The sequence below is a fragment of the Entelurus aequoreus genome, linkage group LG04 (genome assembly GCF_033978785.1).
Source record: "Entelurus aequoreus isolate RoL-2023_Sb linkage group LG04, RoL_Eaeq_v1.1, whole genome shotgun sequence".
Lineage (NCBI taxonomy): Eukaryota > Metazoa > Chordata > Actinopteri > Syngnathiformes > Syngnathidae > Entelurus > Entelurus aequoreus.
Window position 1 is genome coordinate 5,894,218 of NC_084734.1, and position 21,811 is coordinate 5,916,028.

The 21,811-nt window shown below is 42.2% G+C and overlaps 2 protein-coding genes across 7 annotated transcripts; one reads left to right on the forward strand and one right to left on the reverse strand.

Annotated features, from left to right (window-relative positions):
- The first annotated feature begins 501 nt into the window (after nucleotides 1–501).
- si:dkeyp-121d2.7 (zinc finger protein 764) lies at nucleotides 502–11,281 on the forward strand. 6 transcript variants are annotated; one of them, XM_062044094.1, is made up of 6 exons: nucleotides 502–737; nucleotides 1,044–1,358; nucleotides 1,772–2,040; nucleotides 9,095–9,209; nucleotides 9,271–10,307; nucleotides 11,263–11,281. In XM_062044094.1, the coding sequence occupies exons 2-5, from the start codon at nucleotides 1,052–1,054 to the stop codon at nucleotides 10,275–10,277; spliced, it is 1,698 nt and encodes a 565-aa protein (XP_061900078.1). In that variant the 5' UTR covers nucleotides 502–737; nucleotides 1,044–1,051; the 3' UTR covers nucleotides 10,278–10,307; nucleotides 11,263–11,281. The 6 variants fall into 6 exon arrangements, with proteins under 6 accessions (XP_061900078.1, XP_061900076.1, XP_061900079.1 ...); XM_062044092.1 differs by lacking the exon at nucleotides 11,263–11,281 and adding an exon at nucleotides 10,391–10,638; XM_062044091.1 differs by lacking the exon at nucleotides 11,263–11,281 and adding an exon at nucleotides 819–882 and having other exon boundaries at nucleotides 504–737; nucleotides 9,271–10,638.
- LOC133648224 (endonuclease domain-containing 1 protein-like) lies at nucleotides 10,814–15,710 on the reverse strand. The gene is made up of 2 exons (XM_062044099.1): nucleotides 11,882–15,710; nucleotides 10,814–11,490 (listed from the first exon to the last, which is right to left on the reverse strand). Exons 1-2 carry the CDS (start codon nucleotides 12,215–12,217, stop codon nucleotides 10,885–10,887), a joined length of 942 nt encoding a protein of 313 aa, XP_061900083.1. The 5' UTR covers nucleotides 12,218–15,710; the 3' UTR covers nucleotides 10,814–10,884.
- Between the last annotated feature and the right edge of the window lie 6,101 nt (nucleotides 15,711–21,811).

Genomic DNA, 21,811 nt, shown 5'->3' on the forward strand with positions numbered 1-21,811 from the left:
TTTGAAATAAAGTAACTAGTAACTGTACCTGGTTACTCGTTTACAGGAACTAACCCAACACTGCTTATAGCATATAAGAATATTCTATTACTGTTAAGCAAACTATGAATAATAAAACATGTGTGCTTTATCATAGCTGCACGTATGACAAAAAAGCGCGTGAAAATGAGTGGTATTCAGTGAGGTAAGATGAATGACAGTTCATTGCTCCTGCCAAATGAATTGCACTGAGTGGAGCGGATCACCACTCCAAGATGGCGGCCCCGCGTCTCGTCAGCGCCAGTAGGCAGTAGCACTCGATGCTGCGTCTACTTGTAAGATGTCTACGCTCCACAGCGCCACCGTCCGTTGTGGGTGACGTCGTCAATTCCAGTTAGCAATAGTGACGACGCTGCGTGATTTATTATTTGTTTTTTGAAATCACGACTTTAGTGGCCACCTCGTTACGAATTTAGGATGCGGAATCCACGTTTTGCTTTTTTTTTTTTCCTCGCGCGACTGCTCTTGTCTGGCGAGCAATGACGTCAGCGCGCATGCGCAGTGTCCGCGGGCAGCTCGAGGCAGCTCGAGGCTGAAGGCGGCGAGAGGGAAACACTCGCGGTGGCAAACAGCAAACAAGCTAGCAGAAAGAGAAAGAAGTTCCATGGCGCAACCTCTTGGTCGCCATATGTTGCCGCTTCTTCAAACGCTCTTTTGGTGATTCCAACCCGCTCGCGTATAATTCCGTCCGACACAAGGTGCGTATTAGGAGGCAAATGAGCTGGCTGGCTAACATTGCTCATCCTCTATTTATGCATGCTTTGTTTTCCCACTCCTAGAAACCTTTCTAGAACCTTCTGCGTGGGGCATTGAGAATGACATTTGTGCTACTTAAATAAGCCGGTAATTGTCTCTACGTTGACGGCTGCAACAATGTCATGATGAACATTAATCATGTTGTTGTTGGCTAGAAAGAAGGACTATTTCCAATTGCAACACATTAGTGTGCAACAATATTGTATCTACGCTACCATGGTAACGCGAGCTCATTAACCCGTCATCAGGTGCCAGGATGGAGGAGTCGGTGACCACCTTCGAGACCCATCTGACGGCCGTGATGGACAGCCTCATCCGGGCGTCGGTGTGCGAGATCACCAAGCTCTTCCAGGAGACGGTGGCCGACTACCTGGTGGAGATCTCCCTCAACCGGAAGGAGAACGAGGCCCTCAAACTGCGGCTGAGGCTGACGGAGAACAAGCTGAGGACCGAGCGCAAGTACGGCATGGGCTGGGCCGCCGGCCGCCGCAACGCCGGACTGGCGGCGGCGGCGGGCGAGGAAGGCGCGGGAGGGAGACTGAAACGAAAAGTTGAGCTGGACGGTGAGTGGAAGTGACCATTTTGATCTGTCATGGGAGAGATGCTGCATAATCAGGCTTACCACACTTGTTTTGTTGCAAACCATCTGGCAGGAGCTCATCTCTTCCTCCCTCCCTTCCTTCCTTCCTCCTGCGTCCTCCACCTCCCCCTCAACGCTCCCTCCTCGCTGCTTTGACACACTTCCTCCCTCTCTTCCATCATTGCTCCTCCCCCGCCTCCTCCTCCCTGCCTGTGCTCTTCGCTCCCACACTCCACATCCTCTCCTCCTCAACTATAATTACACTCTCCCTCTACTTCTCCCCTCCTCACTCCCACTCCCCCCAACCTCCCCCTCCTGTCACTCTGATCTTCCTCCTTCATCATCTCCTCCCACACACACACACTCATATTTGTCCTTCTCGTCTTGTCTCCTCAGCAGGCAAGTCAAAGAAGGGCCCCGCAGCAGCCTATCGCAGGCGCTGGCCTAGAGGCGTGTGGGAGGAAGGTGGTGGAGGAGGAGGAGGAGGAGGAGGAGGAGACTGTGGGGGAGCTGCAACAGGAGGAAAAGAACCCAGGGAGATGTATCTGCTCCAGCTCCCGGGGTGTGAGGAGGACGAGGAAGGCATGGTGCAGGATGAGGAAGGGGAGGGCAGCCTCAGCGGCGAGGAGGAGGAGGAGGAGGAGACGACCAACATCAAAGAGGAGGTGAGGGAGTGTAACAATAAGAGGACACAGAGAGTTTTGATTGTCGGATGGAGGAGCAGTGGGTTGATATCTGGCTTCAGAGAATACTTCTTCGATCACATCACCGGCGCTGAAAGAAGTGGAAATAACCCACACACTTCTTCCATATATGAACATTCAAAGCAGGCCTCCAATTTGAACTTTTAAAGGTCAAGGCAAGTGTTGCCTTAAAGGAGGGCTCATATTTTAGGGCACCAAGGCAAGTTAGAGGGGCACCAATTCAAACATTTTCTTTCGAGGTAGGGACTCCAAAGCATGCATGCAGACATTATATATACCGTATTTTTCAGAGTATAAGTATGGTATAAGTCGCACCGGCCGAAAATGCATAATAAAGAAGGAAAAAACCATATATAAGTCGCACTGGAGTATAAGTCACATTTTTTGGGGAAATGTATTTGATAAAAGCCAACAGCAAGAATAGACATTTGAAAGGCAATTTAAAATGTCTAAAGAATAGTGAACAACAGGCTGAATAAGTGTACGTTATATGAGGCATAAATAACCAACTGGTATGTTAACGTAACATATTATGGTAAGAGTCATTCAAATAACTATAACATATAGAACATGCTATACGTTTACCAAACAATCTGTCACTCCTAATCGCTAAATCCCATGAAATCTTATACGTCTAGTCTCTTACGTGAATGATATTATTTGATATTTTACGCCAATGTGTTAATCATTTCACACATAAGTCGCTCCTGAGTATAAGTCGCACCCCCGGCCAATCTATGGAAAAAACTGCGACTTATAGTCCGAAAAATACGGTAGTTTTTTAATCATTATTAATATAAACTTGTCAGCTTTTTGTCATTTCATGATGCCTTTTATCTCTATTTTGTAGGGGTGTAACGGTACACAAAAATTTCGGTTCGGTACGTACCTCGGTTTAGAGGTCACAGTTCGGTTCATTTTCGGTACAGTAAGAAAACAACAAAATATACATTTTGGGGTTATTTATTTACCAAATTTGCTAAATCTTCCACCAAAAATATTTTTCTTAGTGTAATATTTGATGTGAAGTAATGGGAACCTTGGATAGGTCAATAATTCATTATTACATTGATTTTGATTCAATATTATGTTTTGAGCAATGACAGTTTAAAAGAAAAAAAACAGCTTTGTTTTATTAGTCAACATTGCAACTTTTTCTAAATTACATTTAACCTTTAAGCTTTTTTATTTCACTTTTGTTATGTGTTTGTTTATTTTAATAGTATTTTTAGAATGTGCCGTGGGCCTTTAAAACATTAGCTGTGGGCCGCAAATGTCCTCCGGGGCACACTTTTGACACCCCTGCTATAAATAATAAAACATTAAATGTGATAAATCTATGGATAAAAAGCAGAGCCTGGTGACACATGCGCGTTTATCATAACTCTCTCTCTCTCTCTCTCTGCCCCTCCCTCACCAATGCTGCTGCGCGCACAATTTGTTTTGTTTTTAACCCCTTCTTAACCCTGAAAGTACATTGAAAATACACGCAACCCTAACTCAAAATGCCGGACATTTGAGGCATTTAAGAAACTCTGCCCTGACAGCTCCGCAAAAGAGGACGTATGGTCAGTCTATCCTAGCCCGTTAGCTGCTAGCATGCCGTGTGTTGTGCCTCGGTGTGCATTGTTTACACAACGTGCGTTACGCTACTTAATATGTCCGTGTGGAAACTCGTTCGGTACACCTCCGAACCGAACCGGAACCCCCGCACCGAAACGGTTCAATATAAATACACGTACCGTTACACCCCTACTATTTTTACATTTTGATAGAGGGAGGTATTGCACAGGGGTTAGTGGGTAGAGCGGCCGTGCCAGAAACCTGAGGGTTGCAGGTTCGCTCCCTGCCTCTTGACATCCAAATCGCTGCCGTTGTGTCCTTGGGCAGGACACTTCACCCTTGCCCCCGGTGCCACTCACACTGGTGAATGAATGATGAATGAATGATAGGTGGTGGTCGGAGGGGCCGTAGGTGAATGAATGATAGGTGGTGGTCGGAGGTGCAAACTGGCAGCCTGGCTTCCGTCAGTCTACCCCAGGGCAGCTGTGGCTACAAATGTAGCTTACCACCACCAGGTGTGAATGAATGATGGGTTCCCGCTTCTCTGTGAGCGCTTTGAGTATGTAATAATAGAAAAGCGCGATATAAAATCTAATCCATTATTATTATTATTATTAGTGCATGTGCCTCACAATACAAAAACATGGTGTTTACTTTTTGAAATCAAAATAAAACACCAAACAGTTGGGCTAATGAAGATGGAGTCTAATAAACAAGCTTTGTTCTTCTCCAACGCCTCCCTAGTGGTTCACTGCAACAGTTTGGCCAGCAAAAATAAAGAGGAGTGATACCTCTCACCTCGAATACACAATCTTCACAGCCTTCGTTCAATCCGATGAGATGACAAAACATTTGCGCTAGTATTGATGTTATTTGAGCACTGATACGGTTTGCAGTTAAATAAAGGAGGAGTGAACAAAATAAAGACTTTATAAAGAAATAGTGACAACGTTCACGACACATCACCTGCTGCATGTTTCCTCACCTCATTACCTCTCAGTCACTGCAGCTGATGGACGCTGGGTTGAGGAAATAAAAGCAACATCAAATAGTTTTTCTCCTTCGCTGTATACTTTTAGTGTGGGGACAGTATTAGCTGGGTGGGAGGGAAAATGAGGTTAAACCAAGTGCTTGGATCCGTTTACTTCGAAGGGAAATCTCCGGAGCAAAGTCCGTGTCACTAGTCCGCCATGATTATCAAGCCAAACAATGCCAGTGCGCCTGACTTCCTGTTGCCTAAAATGCATTGATAAATACGGGGTTTCGGTAATTAAAAAATTAGACGTATTACTAACCGTCGGGAATTTTATCGCAAATGATCATTATACCGCTTATTGTTACATCCCTCATCCTTTAACAAGTAAAAAGTCAAGGGCGGTCACGGCGTGTTCTTGCCGCCGATGTTGGTCAATTTTTTAGGGCATGACGGCAAATGACGAGGGCGGTCGCGGCTTTTGCCGTGGTTGAATTGGAGCCCTGCAATATGTCACTTGTATGACTATTGAGGCCTTTAAAAACAAGTAGATAATGTAGCATTAGACCTGAGCGATAGATCCATTTCATCCATACATTTGACTTTTTTGTTGCAGAAAATTGATGTTTTTCCTCTTCTTGCCCCCCAGACATTCACACACCTAGCCAAACATAACTAATGCTAAAGATAGCAAGACCTTTGTTCCAACGTTGAAATAAAAAAAACTACGAATCATAATTATATTGCTCAGCGCTAAACAAGAAATACAAACATAATAAAACAATCTCTCACTGTACAATGTCTGCTTTCACTGGGATGTTTATAACACTTGTGTTCCCCGTTTAAAGGGTGAATTCAGCATAATCCTCCCTCAGGGTGCAAACCAGCATATTTTCATTTGTTTCAAGCAATGTCTTCGGGTTTAAATTGAATTTAAAAGTTGACCAACTTCTCGGCTTATGGCCACAACCTTTTACTATACAAGTAAGAGGCATGATTTATAATCGAGCACAAACTTTCACCAACTCAGAGGTGATGCAGCAGCTCACCGGCACTAGCTGCATAAGCTAGTTGGCTCTCTGTGATGAAGTTGCCGCTAAAAGTAGTTGCCAATACTTGGTTAATATGCAAGGCACATGTAAATGGAGTATTATTGGCGGGCTTTATGGGCGGAATAGATGACTCTCATTATTGACATTGTTAGCTGTCTAGCACAAGCCATATTTTGCAATTTAGAATACAAAGAAAGGGAAACATGTGTGTTCTTGTATTAAATAAGGATTACAAAAAATGCAATTCCCCTCTAAGTAAAAAGTTGGATTTCTCAATGCGAGATCATCCCATCCATCCATTTTCTACCGCTTGTCCCGTTCGGGGTCACGAGGTTTGCTGGAGATCAATGCTTAGTAATATGTGTAGCCAGATAAATGCCTGTGCCTTAAATGATCTGAGAATCCTGGCTCTGATGGGACTATTTTGTGAGTTTTTGATGTGTAAACCTGGACTAAAAAAGACACATGGTCATTCACAGGAATGCATCCAATGTAAGTGAAATTGTGGATGCCCACTCAGTTCTCAAGGCAGCAGATTTCAGTTTTTTGTATCCCAGCCAATCAGTGAAGAGAGGCAATTATAATATAAAAGTTATACAAACATATATAATAGTAGACAAGACATACAGTACAGGCCAAAAGTTTGGACACACCTTCTCATTCAATGTGTTTTCTTTATTTTCATGACTATTTACATTGTAGATTGTCACATCACAACTATGAATGAACACATGAGGAGTTATGGACTTAACAACAAAAGGTGAAAGAACTGAAAACATGTTGTAGCTGAGATAGGCTCCAGCGACCCCGAAGGGAATAAGTGGTAGAAAATGGATGTTTAGTATTCTAGTTTCTTCAAAATAGCCACCCTTTGCTCTGATTACAGCTTTGCACACTCTTGGCATTCTCTCCATGAGCTTCAAGCACACCTGTTCAGGTGACTGCCTCTTGAAGCTCATGGAGAGAATGCCAAGGGTGTGCAAAGCCGTAATCCGAGCAAAGGGTGGCTATTTTGAAGAAACTAGAATATAAAACATGTTTTCAGTTCTTTCACCTTTTGTTGTTAAGTACATAACTCCACATGTGTTCATTCATAGTTGTGATGTGACAATCTACAACAGGGGTCAGCAACCCAAGACGTTGAAAGAGCCATATCAGACCAAAAAATAAATAAAAAATCTGTCTAGAGCCGCAAAAAAATAAAAGCCTTCTATAAGTAATATAATGAAGGCAAGACATGATATAAGTGTCTATATTACCTATAATAGCCTACTATCACAATGACTATGTGTCGCAGGCTGACACAAATCTTTGTTGACAGAAATGTTGAAATGTAATATTTATTCTACCCATTTTTACAACATTGGAAAACATTAGTAAAACGGAGGCTTCTCGGGGGGTGAAATAACTCCTAGATATGACGGTCTTAGAATGGCCAAATGTATAAAAGTGTGTCCAAGTTAAAGGAAATGGCAGGCTGTCTTCTTCTAATGGATTTATTACAATCTATGCAAGATGGGTAATGTTTGCTGTGGTCTGGAACAACATGGCACACAAACAACTATGAGAAATGCAGCTAATATTACATAGAGATAATGTGTCATGAGACATGCAAATATAAATGAAATACACAGAGGACATAGGAAATGAAATGAGCTCAAATATAGCTACAAGTGAGGCATAATGATCTAATATGTACATAGCATGTTAGCATCGATGAGCTTGCAGTCATGCAGTAACCAAATATGCCTGATTAGCACTCCACACAAATCAATAACATCAACAAAGCTCACCTTTGTGCATTCACACACAGCATAAAACGTTTGGTGGACAAAATGAGACAAAAGGATTGGCATAAAACAAATCTTTCTCTGGCATCGTCTGAGAAAGTTATAGACGTAAACCAGGGGTCACCAACGCGGTGCCCGCGGGCACCAGGTAGCCCGCAAGGACCAGATGAGTAGCCCGCTGGCCTGTTCTAAAAATAGCTCAAATAGCAGCACTTACCAGTGAGCTGCCTCTATTTTTTAAATTGTATTTATTTACTAGCGAGGTGGTCTCGCTTTGCTCGACATTTTTAATTCTAAGAGAGACAAAACTCAAATGGAATTTGAAAATCCAAGAAAATATTTTAAAGACTTGGTCTTCACTTGTTTAAATAAATCCATTAATTTTTTTACTTTGCTTCTTATAACTTTCAAAAAGACAATTTTAGAGAAAAAATACAACCTTAAAAATGATTTTAGGATTTTTAAACACAGATACCTTTTTATCTTTTAAATTCCTTCCTCTTCTTTACTGACAATTTAAATCAAAATTCAAGTAAATTAATTTTTTTATTGTAAAGAATAATAAATACATTTTAATTTAATTCTTCATTTTAGCTTCTGTTTTTTTCAACGAAGAATATTTGTGAAATTTTTCTTCAAACTTATGATTAGAATTCAAAAAAATTGTTCTGGCAAATCTAGAAAATCTGTAGAATCAAATTTGAATCTTATTTCAAAGTCTTTTGAATTTCTTTTAACATTTTTGTTCTGGAAAATCTAGAAGAAATAATGATTTGTCTTTGTTAGAAATATAGCTTGATCCAATTTGTTATATATTCTAACAAAGTGCAGATTGGATTTTAACCTATTTAAAACATGTCATCAAAATTCTAAAATTAATCTTAATCAGGAAAACTTACTAATGATGTTCCATAAATTATTTTTTTAATTTTTTCAAAAGGATTCGAATTAGCTAGTTTTACTCTTCTTTTTTTCGGTTGAATTTTAAAGAGTCGAAATTGAAGATAAACTATTTTTTAAAATTGAATTGTCATTTTTTTCGTGTTTTCTCCTCTTTTAAACCGTTCAATTAAGTGTAAATATCATTAATTATTAATAATAACATAGAGTTAAAGGTAAATTGAGCAAATTGGCTATTTCTGGCAATTTATTTAAGTGTGTATCAAACTGGTAGCCCTTCGCATTAATCAGTACCCAAGAAGTAGCTCTTGCTTTCAAAAAGGTTGGTGACCCCTGACGTAAACAAACTCCGGTGAGTTCAAGGACTGCCAAAATTAGTAGGACAAAACGGCACTCGCCAAATACTCTCATCATAAAATTATGTTTAATATAAACACTGGGATTCCTAACAATTAGGGAGGTTTGTGTCAGCTTTGTCCTCCTACAGAAACCATATTAAAACAAAAATATATATCTTTTCTCTATTTTCATACATTTTTGAAAAGCTCCAGGCGCTAAGGAGCCGCGGGTTGCAGACCCCCGATCTACAACGTAAATAGTCATGAAAATAAAGAAAACCCATTGAATGAGAAGGTGTGTCCAAACTCTTGGCCTGTACTGTATGTGTCAATAAATTCATGTTTTAATTTGATGTTGCATAGAAACTGGCTGACAATGATCCACTTTGCTTCTTTCAGCAGTTTCCTTCAGTCGACGGATATCAGCCAGCCTCTCTCAGGCTAATCAAGGAGGCTCTGAAGATAGAGCGCCCTAACCTCAACCCCCGCAACAGTTCCAGAGCCCTAAGTGAAGGTAAAAATCCCAGCAAATGTGCACAAATTTAAAGGAACACTAATCTAATTATTTGTCTTAGGAGACCTCTCCGATCGTCCCCTGAGCCTTGCCTCCACAAAGAAAGAGGACGACAGCTGGGGCTCTGAGGAGCCATCAGAGAGCGGTATGACAATGGATGAACTGAGGGGCTTGGAGTCGGCTCTGAGAGCAGAGATAGGCCGGGAGCAGGGAGCCGTAATAAGTCCTGCTTCTGAGGTGGTGTTGGGCAGCAAGATTAGCTTGCCTCCCAAGTACATCGGACTTGATGGAATGGAGCAGGAGGGAGAGGTGGAGCCACAGCCGCCTACCCTGCAGCGAGAGGACCAGATAGGACCAGGCTGGGCAAAGGACCGCGTGAGGTCCGTGGAGCTGAAGTCGGGCAGGTGCAAGAAGACGAGAGAGAACGACTCGGCTCCAAATGGGGAGGATGGAGTCGAGCAGGGGAAGTCAGAGCACCTCCCACATCCACCTGCTCCAGGAAGTGTCGGCGAGAGCGCGGGGGAAGAGGATGGCGGTGGCGACCTGCTCCACTTCTGTCCTCAGTGCGGTGGTGGGTTCACCACAGAGGCTGAGATGGAGGAGCACCCCTGTCCACTAGGCGGCGCTCACTTAGAGAGCAGCGGCGGAGAGGAGAGTATCTTCCCTTGCGCCCACTGCGGGAACACATTCAGCCACGCGTGGGCGCTCAAGAACCACGAGTGTGCCTGCGCGGCCGAGCGGCCTCACTGCTGCGAGATTTGCGGGAAACGTTTTACCCATTCGCGCTCGTTGGAACGCCATCACCTGGTGCACACGGGCGAGAGGCCGCACCAGTGCCCGTTGTGCGGGCGGAGCTTCAGTCGCCTCGGGAACCTGGAAAGGCACCAGAGGATCCACACGGGCGAACGTCCTTACGGGTGCGACGCGTGCGGGAAGCGTTTCAGTCGAGTGGAGTACTTGAAGAGACACCAGTTGATCCACAACGGGGAGAAGGCCACGCTGCAGTGCTCCGCCTGTGGGGGCAACTTCCGAGATGTGGAGCAGCTGAAAAGTCACCAATGTTTTTAGACACTTCAAATATCTCAGAGAACTGGAATGGTAAGAGCAGCTTTTTAAATGAAGGTGGTAGAATTTAGGCGACTAACATGTCTGGCATTTGTCTGTGCTTTGAATCCTCTAAGAAACACCTGACATGAACAGACTGAAAGGAACTATAAACTAGATGATGAGTCAACTCGTCTGCCATTTTGACTGGAGATATTCTTTGTATTAAGCCTATAATTATTTATAAAGACAAATTGTACATTTGTATGTTTGTATTAATACTAATCACTCTTGAAAAATGAAATCATTGTTTTTTTCCCCAATGACAGCAATTGTACATTTGTCTATGGTCAGCATCAAGAAATAAACATTTCAGTTCATTTTTCTCATGTTAATCTAGTTATTTTAGAACAAGACACAAGAGGGCGCTAAAACTACAGAGTACTTTTAGTGAACTTCTAATGAAATTAGTCTTTTTGATGAAAAAACGACAATTTGGTTCTTTGCAATCTAGATTTATTGTCAGATCAAGAACATATTCATACACAAAATGAGAAGATTGATACAGACAAAATGATTGTTGATTAAATGAAGTGTTTAAAGATAACAGACTTGATGAGAGTGGTGACAGTTACTGACACCGGCCATCAAACAAACTAATGGGCATGGCTAGCCTTTGTGCCAGAATCCCCTCCAGGATGTCCAGAGGCATCTTCCTCACATCGTATCCACGCACTGAGGCCCTGGCTTTGGGGTTAACTGGCACAAACTCCTCTCCGCTGTCACCATCATTCCTGCCCACAGCTGCGTACGCAGGGAAGGTGGGCCGCACATCCCGGGGAAGCTTGGCCTTATAGGAGGGGCAGCAGTAGGCGGACCACATGTACTCGGGAACCGACACTCTGTTATTGATCCAGTGAGCTCCGTCTGCATAAGGCATGGCCCCTGTGATCACGTACATTGGACCCTCACAGAACCTCTCAAACTTTCTCTTCACTTCCTCCTCCAGGGATCTCCAGGGACCAGAGTTGGAACCATTCCGCTGAGGAACAATGTTGGTCAGGGTGAATGTGGCGGCGCGGTCGTCTTTGGTATTGTGGTGCATGCTGGGAGTGAGATGGCCTCTGGTGTAGTTGGAATGAGTGTAATCCTGAGGCGCTGCTTGACTCTCCATCACATTCTGATCCACTGTGGAATTGAATGGTTTCATTTCGGGGCTTGCACGGGAGAATGCCAACTGAAACAGAAACAGTTATGTTATTTCGGTAATACGTAAAAGAAACAAACAATTCACCAATTTAGTCAGTGCCCTGTATTACACATAGATCTAGAGAGAGTAACTGACTACATTCATAAGTGAGTCATTTTGTCGACAATTTAAGAATGTTTCTGGAAAAATAAATTAAGACTTACACGTATAACTAAATACCTTTTTTCCAAATAATTTTCCCAACATGGCTTTCTAGTAATAACAACACAGAGGCCTAGAACTTGATGAGTTGGTCGACTTAGACATAACCAGTGTTGACTTATTAAACACTTCCCTCTGTATCTTAAATGAATTAAAAATGGGTCAACACTGTCCGACAAGAAATACAATGTGATGAAAAAATGACATTTGACCTTACCTGTGGTTCATACATCCATGTTGATTTTGGCCGTTTCCCATTTGCCGAGCTGATAATGTACGCAGAATACAAAGGTGCACGACTCTGACGGTGGTACATGCTGGCAAAGCGGTACTGGTTGTTAAAGCGCTGACATATTGGTTGGTATCCCACTGAGTCGATACCCTGCGGTGGTGTTCCCTTATAGAAGAAATCGAGGCACTCGGAAAAGTCCTGGTGGAGCTCACCGAGGACCAGACCATCAAAGCAGCAAAGCAGAAGAAAAATACTTCCTATGGAGGAATGCATCTTGAAGTTTGCTGGAGAAAAACACTCGAGGGCCGCTGGGTTTTCCATTTATATGTTGGTAACAGAAACTCCGCATGACAGTTTTAATCCTGCCTACTATGATTTGCAAACTTCCCCTCTTGACCAGTAGTCAGCATGTCTTCTGGGAAACTATAGAATATCCCCAATGTGCATCTTATATTGTCATCAGTTATTGTTTAACATCCTGGTCACAGGGGACATCCACAACAGTCAAATTGTTGAGAATGATTTACAACCAAACACTGCAGATTGTCAAAAGGAAACCTATTTCAACACACCATTGGCTGGTTCTGCAGACATGACATGTTTTTAGTCTTAAATATTGTTTTAAAACTACAACTACTACAAGCAAGACCCTTCCGCTCTCAGCAAGCTTGTGGTACAGTACAGTACAGTGGAAACGTTAAAGTGCACCTGAGAAAAACATATTTTGGACAGCCAGCCTTTTCTGTCCGTGGTTCTAACCTGTGCAACTCCTTGAGTCCTGAACTCACACCAAGGTCACTTTGGATATAAAACCAAAATGTCATTTCAAAGGAAGTTAGTCACGTGACCATTAAATATTCACTCCGATATATTTTATGCCCTTCTTGAGTGTAGTTTAACTGCTTTATTGTTTATGAGTAAGTGTTGTTTTTATTTCTCTCTTCTTGGGACGACCATTGCAAATGAGCTTTGGCTACAAGTGCTAGAATACAGTTAATCCGAAAAGTATTCACAGCGCTTCACTTTTTCCACATTTTGTTCTGTTACAGCCTTATTCCAAAATGGAATACATTCTTTTGTGTGTGTAAATGTATTAAAAATAAAAAACAAATAAATATTGTACATACTGTAAAAATTCACAGCCTTTGCTCAACACTTTGTTGATGCACCTTTAACAGCAAGTCTTTTTGAATAAGATGCCATAAGCTTGACACACCTATCTTTGCCCATTCCTCTTTGCAGCACCTCTCAAGCTCCAAGCATCGGTGCACAGCCATTTTCAGATCTTTTCAGAGATGTTCAATGGGATTCAAGTCTGGGCTTCGGCTGGGCTCTGGCTGGGTTCTGGCTGGGCTCCGGCTGGGTTCTGGCTGGGCTCCGGCTGGGTTCTGGCTGGGCCTATCAAGGACATTTACAGACTTGTCCTGAAGTCATTCCTTTGATATCTTGGCTGTGTGCTTAGGGTCGTTGTCCTGTTTCCCCAGTCTGAGTTAAAGAGCGCTCTCGAGCAGCTTTTCATTTAGGATGTCTCTATACATTGCTGCATTCATAGTCTCCCAGTTCCTGCCGCTGAAAACCATCCCCGCACCGTGATGCTGCCACCACCAAGGCTTACTGTAGGGATGGTATTGGCCTGGTGATGAGCGGTGTCTGGTTTCCTCCAAACATGATGCCTGGCATTCACACCAAAAAGTTCAATCTTTGTCTCATTAGACCAGAGAAATGTTTCTCATGGTCTGAGAGTCTTTTGGATGCATTTTGGCAAGCTTTTTTAATGAATGAATGGTTTCCGTCTGGGCACCTTACCATACTGGGCACCTTACCATACAGGCCCGACTGGTGGTTTGCTGCAGAAATGGTTGTCCTTCTGGAAGGTTCTCCTCTCTCCACAGAGGAATGATGTAGCTCTGACAGAGTGACCATCGGGTTCTTGGTCACCTCCCTGACTAGGGCTCTTCTCTCCTGATCGCTGGTTGACCAGCTGGAGGAAAAGTCCTGATGGTTCCAAACTTGCTCCATTTACGGATGATGGAGGCCACTGTGCTCATTGGGACCTTCAAGGCAGCAGATATTTTTCTGTACCTTTCCACAGATCTTCCCCAATATTGTCTTGAAGGTCAACAGACAATTACTTCATTCTTGGTTTGTACTGTGCCACGCACTGTCAAATGTGGGAGCTTATATATCGACAGGTGTGGGCCTTTCCAAATCATGTCCAGCCAACTGAATTTACCACAGGTGCACTCCAAATAAGCTGTAGGAACATCTCAAGGATGATTAGTTGAAAAAGGATGCCCCAGGGGCCACTTTTGGGCTTCATGGCAAAGGCTGTGAATACTTACGTACCTGTGATTTCTTTGGTATTGTTTTTCTAAATATTGGCAAACATTTCTAAAAAACTAAAAGTATCTCACATTGTCATTGTGGGGTATTGTGTGTACAATTTGGGGAACAAAAAGGAATTTAATTCCTTTTGTTATAAGGATGTAACAAATAACAAAATGTGGAAGTACTTTCCGGATGCACTGTATATGCCATGTGAAATGGATGTAGTTGTCTCTATCAAATAAACTAATAAATACATGCATTACCAACCTCAGAAATAAACTTTCAATATAAAGGTATACATATCAAGCCTAAAAGCCTGTAATCTTTTCCACAAAACATAACAAAAACTAAACCTGAATAGCCATGGGAATTTCACTCCATTTCCTTGGTAGACAACAGTTGAAATTAAGGATAATTATTGTTTTTTATGTCAATCTAGGGATGTACGTAGCTCAACTTTACTTATTCTGTTTTATGTTTGTTGACACCAAACTAGACTAGAGCAGCCATGTGGTGTACCCCATTCTTCAGCGTTTGTTTCAAGACGCCGTTAATTAACAATCAGTTCCACATTGACTACAGTCTTAATTGACTAATTGATTATTATTCCCAACCTAATTGCAGAATGCAATCCCTTTGTCCCTTGTCTTTCTATGTACTGTGTCATTAGGGATGATGTTCGAAATTGGTTCTCCCGGTTGTTCGATAAGAAAAGAACCAATTCCATGGACTCGAATCCCTTTTTGAGAACCGGTTCCCGTTATCGAGGCCACTCTAGTAAAGAAAAAGAGTTGGTTCTTTATTCGAATCCCTGGGAACGAATCCCTTCCCACGTACAGGAAATGGCCTGTGGGACCTGCAATGTTATGCCCATTTGATTGTAGACTCTTACTGACACCTTGTGGCCATATGAAAATACTACGCGTCATTAGTTTGATTGTAGACTCTTACTGACACCTTGTGGCCATACGAAAATACTACGCGTCTTTAGTTTGATTGTAGACTCTTACTGACACCTTGTGGCCATATGAAAATACTACGCGTCATTAGTTTGATTGTAGACTCTTACTGACACCTTGTGGCCATATGAAAATACTATGCGTCATTAGTTTGGGCACTTCCGGGTTGAGACAATTGAGAAGTAGACAAGTTGTGTTAGCTCTTACAAGCCTTGGAAAAGATAAGTCTGTAAGTAAACTGTTTAACTTGTTTATGTAACTCAATATTAAGGTGGAAAGTGGTTAAGTTTGATACTAATATGAAAAACTATTTTTGTGCACTGTTTCAATGGATGTTTTGAGGACTTAAAATGTCTGCCAATCGTATATTTCCACCATCGAAATAGTTTAAACACTCAGAAGTATTTGTTTGATGATAGTACTGTATATTTGTGTGAAGCTAATATTTACATATTGTGTATTACATTAATTGAATCACATAGCTTATACATTTGTCATTGTGTGTATTTCAGTTTAAAAAAAAATAACAGTCCAGTGCAAGACAAAAGTAAATATAGGAAAAGACAAAGCAAGATCAACAACAATAAAGAGCCTAAATGGATGAATGTGCTTTGGATTGTTTGTTAGCTGTCTGCCAAGCTGTATAAGCTCAACACGTATAGTGAGGGCAGGACAGGCAATATGCAATTATTGCCAGGCTTCACTCTCATGTAAGGGGGGAAGAATTGTTGATTGATGACTGTGGTGTTCTTAGTGTCATAGTGTGTGTAGTTAGTATGTTCCAATAGCAGCAGAAGTGCACTTTTTGGAGAGCTGTATTATTTTCAGTTTTGTGCCCAAGGGACTGATTTTATTTAACACTATATTATTATTTATACACCTATAGTGATCACAGAGACAGGTTGTTTTTGTGTTACTGTATATATTTGTTTTTATGAAAAATCCCACTTAATATAATTTGGGTCAATATCACAGTCAATATTATTTTTAAAAAATTTTTTTAGGGGGGTAACAGTCAATATTTATTTTTTTATTTTATTGTATTTTTTTCTTATAAAATAAAAGTGAGCTTTTGTTAAACCAAATATTGTGTTTTTTTCCATATACAACAACCTATCTGGATTCAATAAGGAATCGGTTCGATAAGAGAATTCGATAAAGGGCTCGAAATTGATAATTTCTTATCAAACATCATCCCTATGTGTCATATTTCCTTTTCTCTTCATATTACATTCAGTCTATCCAAACTTCCCTTTTTGGGGGAAACCTAAACATTGGCTTTTGTTTTCTGTTCTTTTGTCATTTAAGGGTGGGAAATCCTTTTCAGGCTCATTTACAGGATTGACAAATTAAAAAGGATATGTGAAACCAGGCCGTGATGTGTGGAAGGAGTAGAGCGTGACAAAAGGAGATGTGCTAGCGTCAGCTGAAGTAAAGTCACACGTTGTTTCAGTGCCAGCCCTTTTTCTTCTTCAGCTGCTGTCATGTTGACACTTTTTTATGAAATAAAGAACAAAGTGGGATTTTCTGTCCTTCTTTGTCATAATTTGGGCATTGCAGCTCTGGTATGGTGAGCGTGTATGTAGTAATATTAGATAAACACAATGTGATGCACCAGAGACATGCAAATGATTCATGATAATATCAGGAACACTCGGCATTTCCTGGTGATTACATAACCTGGGAAGAACCAAGATGTGTGCCAGTTTCAAACAATAAGCTACTGAGTAAGATGTTCCCGCCACTAAATGTCAGTGAGTCTGCATTTATTAGTCTTGTTTCATATACAGTATATACGTATATGAGGAAGAGGTTTTGTTTTTCCTTCTCCTGATGAACACTCCATTTGACCTTTTGGTTCTTTGCAGATGGGTTTGATAATGTAACTATTCTAGGACTAGATGAACTATAGTGTTGTGTTTAAAGATAAGATAGCCAGCTATGGAGCCCTAGATGATGTTTTCTTTTCAGAAAAGCTAGCACTGTCCTCCAAATCTAAATATCAGACATGGAAATGATCAGCTGGACTCTCGACTCAATTGACAAAATCTTTTGGACGAGGAAAAGAGGTTCTGGGGAGCCTGGCTGCCCTGATGGAACCATTGCTGAGAGATTCCTGGGATAAATGGAGAATCATTTGCCTCTCAGTCCTTTCCATTGAGGACGTGGAAGACATCTACCTATTTGGAACCATGATCGCGGGGCGGGGCACCTGCTGATTGGGCTGGGCATTGCTCTGGTGTATCGTCAAATTCATAAGACGATGGCAGCCACTCAAAGAGCCCAAAGGCTGTTCGTCGGAATGGAAGGATTGGGCCGGGCTGTGGGATCACAGACGGGTGATTTCTGAACTGAATCGCAAGATGGATCCCATCATGGAAAAGCTGGTTTATAGGGAAAAATTGGATATGAGAGCCATCATGGACAAATAGAACAGACAAGCCATTGTAATGTCTGCTCACGGGAAAACAAACACCCTAATCTACGATTTGACTCTCTCGAATGGCCTTGACGCTGCAACAACAGGAGCAGGGTGTTCTGAAAACATCCCCCGAGGACTCCTCAATGATGGACGCTTTTGACCTCCCTCCCTCCTCAACGACACCTGGAGTCGAACTTTTGCTTGCATGCAGAACGGCCCCAGGCCTATGGACACTACATCAACACACCCAAGACAATGGGCACATACACACACACCCCCGTCCCCCACCCCACGCCTTCTCCACCGATTGATTCCCCTTCGGGGTGATGGACGGCTGGCAGCGCTTCATAGCAGCAGTCGACCTCCAGGGTCCCAACCCCCACCCTGTTGCGAGTTGTTGTGATTATATGTAACATGTTTATGTGTGCATGGCATGGAGGTTTTTCCCCACTCCAGAGTAGACCCCCTTAGGAGCCCAGTCTAGATTGTATTTTTTTACTCATCTTCTTCCCCAGCGTTTTACCTTTTTCCCATCTTTACGGGGCGCCTTGTGGCGACCCATCAGCGTTCCTGTTCTGTAACCCTGTACACTGTTTGTTTGTCTCATCTTCAACGGCTTTGTGCTGAAAACATAGTTTTGTTGCACTTGTGCAATGACAATAAAGTCCTATCCTATCCCACAAAAATAAAATGTATCATCAACCTATTTGTCCATCTACTTACAGTATTTAGAACTGGCTAAGTAATTTTAGTAATCCCTGCTAGGAACACGTCGTTCTGTGTCTTTAGCTTTAACATTAATGAGCTGTTTGTCTGGGCAAAATACGGCCCGCGGGCCACATGCGGCCCATTAAAATGTTCAATCTGGCCCTACAACATTTTTTTTAGACCTTTAACATCAAAACTATCGAAAGGATTTCAATAGTTGAAATCTGCGCTTTTGGGTGTTGTACGAGTAATTAGGGTAATCTAGGTCACAGCAGCTCGGACCAGGAACAAAGCAGAGTGGGCGGGGCTTGTTTTCAGAGCAGCCAGCCCCAAACGCATGTGTCAGGAACAGATGCGGAAGCACATTTGTACAACAAATTTCTGCATAAAAGTGATAATATATCATATTGTAGGTGTTTTACACTTTTTTTTTTTTACATTTTTGTTGTGTTTTGCTTGATTGTAAAATATGTTTATCAAGGAGCTGGTCTAAGAAGTAAAAGATGTTCATATGTTGTTAATATTCAGTGTTTTATTGTTCATAGTTGAAGGCCTACTGAAATGACATGTTCTTATTTAAACGGGGATAGCAGATCCATTCTATGTGTCATACTTGATCATTTCGCGATATTGCCATATTTTTGCTGAAAGGATTTAGTAGAGAACATCGACGATAAAGTTGGCAACTTTTGGTCTCTGATAAAAAAGCCTTGCCTGTAGCGGAAGTAGCGTGACGTCACAGGTTGTGGAGCTCCTCACATCTGCACATTGTTTACAATCATGGACGCCAGCAGCGAGAGCCATTCGGACCGATTTCCCCATTAATTTGAGCGAGGATGAAAGATTCATGGATGAGGAAAGTGAGAGTGAAGGACTAGAGGGCAGTGGAAGCGATTCAGATAGGGATGTTGCTGTGAGAGGCGGGTGGGACCTGATATTCAGCTGGGAATGACTACAAGAGTAAATAAACACAAGACATATATATACTCTATTAGCCACAACACAACCAGGCTTATATTTAATATGCCACATAACAAACACCTCCACCCTCCCGTCCATATAACCCACCAATATATTTAATATGCCACATAACAAACACCTCCACCCTCCCGTCCATATAACCCACCAATATATTTAATATGCCACATAACAAACACCTCCACCCTCCCGTCCATATAACCCACCAATACAAATCAAACACCCGCACAACACACTCAATCCCACAGCCCAAAGTAGCGTTCACCTCCGCAAAGTTCATACAGCACATATATTTCCCCAAAGTTACGTACGTGACATGCACATAGCGGCACGCACGTACGGGCAAGCCATCAAATGTTTGGAAGCCGCAGCTGCGTACTCACGGTACCGTGTATCCAACTCAAAGTCCTCCTGGTAAGAGTCTCTGTTGTCCCAGTTCTCCACAAGCATGCGTATCCAACTCAAAGTCCTCCTGGTAAGAGTCTCTGTTCTCCCAGTTCTCCACAGGCCAATGGTAAAGCTTGACTGTCATCGTTTGGGAATGTAAACAATGTAACACCGGCTACGACGTAGCCGCTACGTGTTTGTGTTGCTGCAGCCGGCCGCTAATACACCGATTCCCACCTACAGCTTTCTTCTTTGCTGTCTTCATTGTTCATTAAACAAATTGCAAAAGATTCACCAACACAGATGTCCAGAATACTGTGGAATTTTGCCATGAAAACAGACGACTTAATAGCTGGCCACAATGCTGTCCCAAAATGTCCGCTACAATCCGTGACGTCACGTGCAAACGTCATCGTACCGAGACGTTTTCAGCAGGATATTTCGCCGGATATTTAAAATGTCACTTTACTAATCTAACCCGGCCGTATTGGCATGTGTTGCAATGTTAAGATGTCATCATTGATATATAAACTATCAGACTGCGTGGTCGCTAGTAGTGGCTTTCAGTAGGACTTTAATATTGTAAATCCCACTTTCTTTATTTTCACGTACAATTTGGGTGTCCCATTCAGTAAAAAACTGTACAATTCCATTCCGTTATTTTGAGGTGGTCTGTCATAACTTTTTCGGACATTGTGACTTTTGGTATTAGTGTTCCTAAAAAAAAAGGGACCCAAACACACAAACTGTACAGCAGATTTTTACAGCTAAATTTGTATATATATATCATTTATACACACATACACATTGGCCCCCCAGACACTTTTTTGTCTCTCAATGTGGCCCCCGAATGAAAGTATTTACCAAGTACTGCGTGCATGTGCAGGGCCTCAGACTGGAAGTCTCTCCAGAGAGTGGTGAGGACGGCGGGAAAGATCATCAGGACTCCTCTTCCTCCTATCCAGGAGATTGCAAAAAGCCGCTGCCTGACCAGGGCTCAGAAAATCTGCAGAGACTCCTCCCACCCCCACAAAGGACTGTTTTCACTGCTGGACTCTAGAAAGAGGTTCCGCAGCCTCCGCAGCAGAACCTCCAGGTTCTGTAACAGCTTCTTCCCTCAGGCTGTAAGACTCTTGAACGCATTAAAATAATCCCCTCAATTCCCCCCAAAAATGGATTAAGTGGCTGGAATATAAAGACAATATAACATACATCCATAAACGTGGATGCATATGCAAAAGTGCAATATATTTATCTGTACAGTAATCTATTTATTTATATCTGCACCTTATTGCTCTTTTATCCTGCACTACCATGAGCTAATGCAACCAAATGTTGTTCTTATCTGTACTGTAAAGTTCAAATTTGAATGACAATAAAAGGAAGTCTAAGTCTAAGTTATTCTGAAGCTAACCAATAATAAATAAAAATCCTTCTTACCATTAATACAACTTCTTGAACAGGTGCGGTAGCAAACGGATGGATGGATTAAAATGCATGAGAATGTTTTATATTTTGAACGTTATATTTAACACCGTGATTACCAGCGGAATATTTAACACCGTGATTACCAGCGGAATGATTCATTACTTATGGTGTTAAGCAATGGCAGCTAGGATTGATCTGAGAGCCATCAAAAGAGTCACAGTGTTGGCGTTAACACACTTTTTGAGAGCCATCAAAAGAGTCACAGTGTTGGCGTTAACACTTTTTGAGAGCCATCAAAAGAGTCACAGTGTTGGCGTTAACACACTTTTTGAGAGCCATCAAAAGAGTCACAGTGTTGGCGGTAACACACTTTTTGAGAGCCATCAAAAGAGTCACAGTGTTGGCGTTAACGCACTTTTTGAGAGCCATCAAAAGAGTCACAGTGTTGGCGTTAACACACTTTTTGAGAGCCATCAAAAGAGTCACAGTGTTGGCGTTAACACACTTTTTGAGAGCCGTCAAAAGAGTCACAGTGTTGGCGTTAACACACTTTTTGAGAGCCATCAAAAGAGTCACAGTGTTGGCGTTAACGCACTTTTTGAGAGCCATCAAAAGAGTCACAGTGTTGGCGTTAACACACTTTTTGAGAGCCGTCAAAAGAGTCACAGTGTTGGCGTTAACACACTTTTTGAGAGCCATCAAAAG

Excerpts from the sequence above, each read along its gene's own strand:
- si:dkeyp-121d2.7 (XM_062044094.1), top strand. The coding sequence starts at position 1,052 with ATGGAGGAGTCGGTGACCACCTTCGAGACCCATCTGACGGCCGTGATG. Across the intron at positions 1,359-1,771 it reads ACGAAAAGTTGAGCTGGACG|CAGGCAAGTCAAAGAAGGGC; the intron begins GTGAGTGGAAGT and ends TTGTCTCCTCAG. Across the intron at positions 2,041-9,094 it reads CGACCAACATCAAAGAGGAG|CAGTTTCCTTCAGTCGACGG; the intron begins GTGAGGGAGTGT and ends TGCTTCTTTCAG.
- LOC133648224 (XM_062044099.1), bottom strand. The coding sequence starts at position 12,217 with ATGGAAAACCCAGCGGCCCTCGAGTGTTTTTCTCCAGCAAACTTCAAG. Across the intron at positions 11,491-11,881 it reads CATGGATGTATGAACCACAG|TTGGCATTCTCCCGTGCAAG; the intron begins GTAAGGTCAAAT and ends TTTCTGTTTCAG.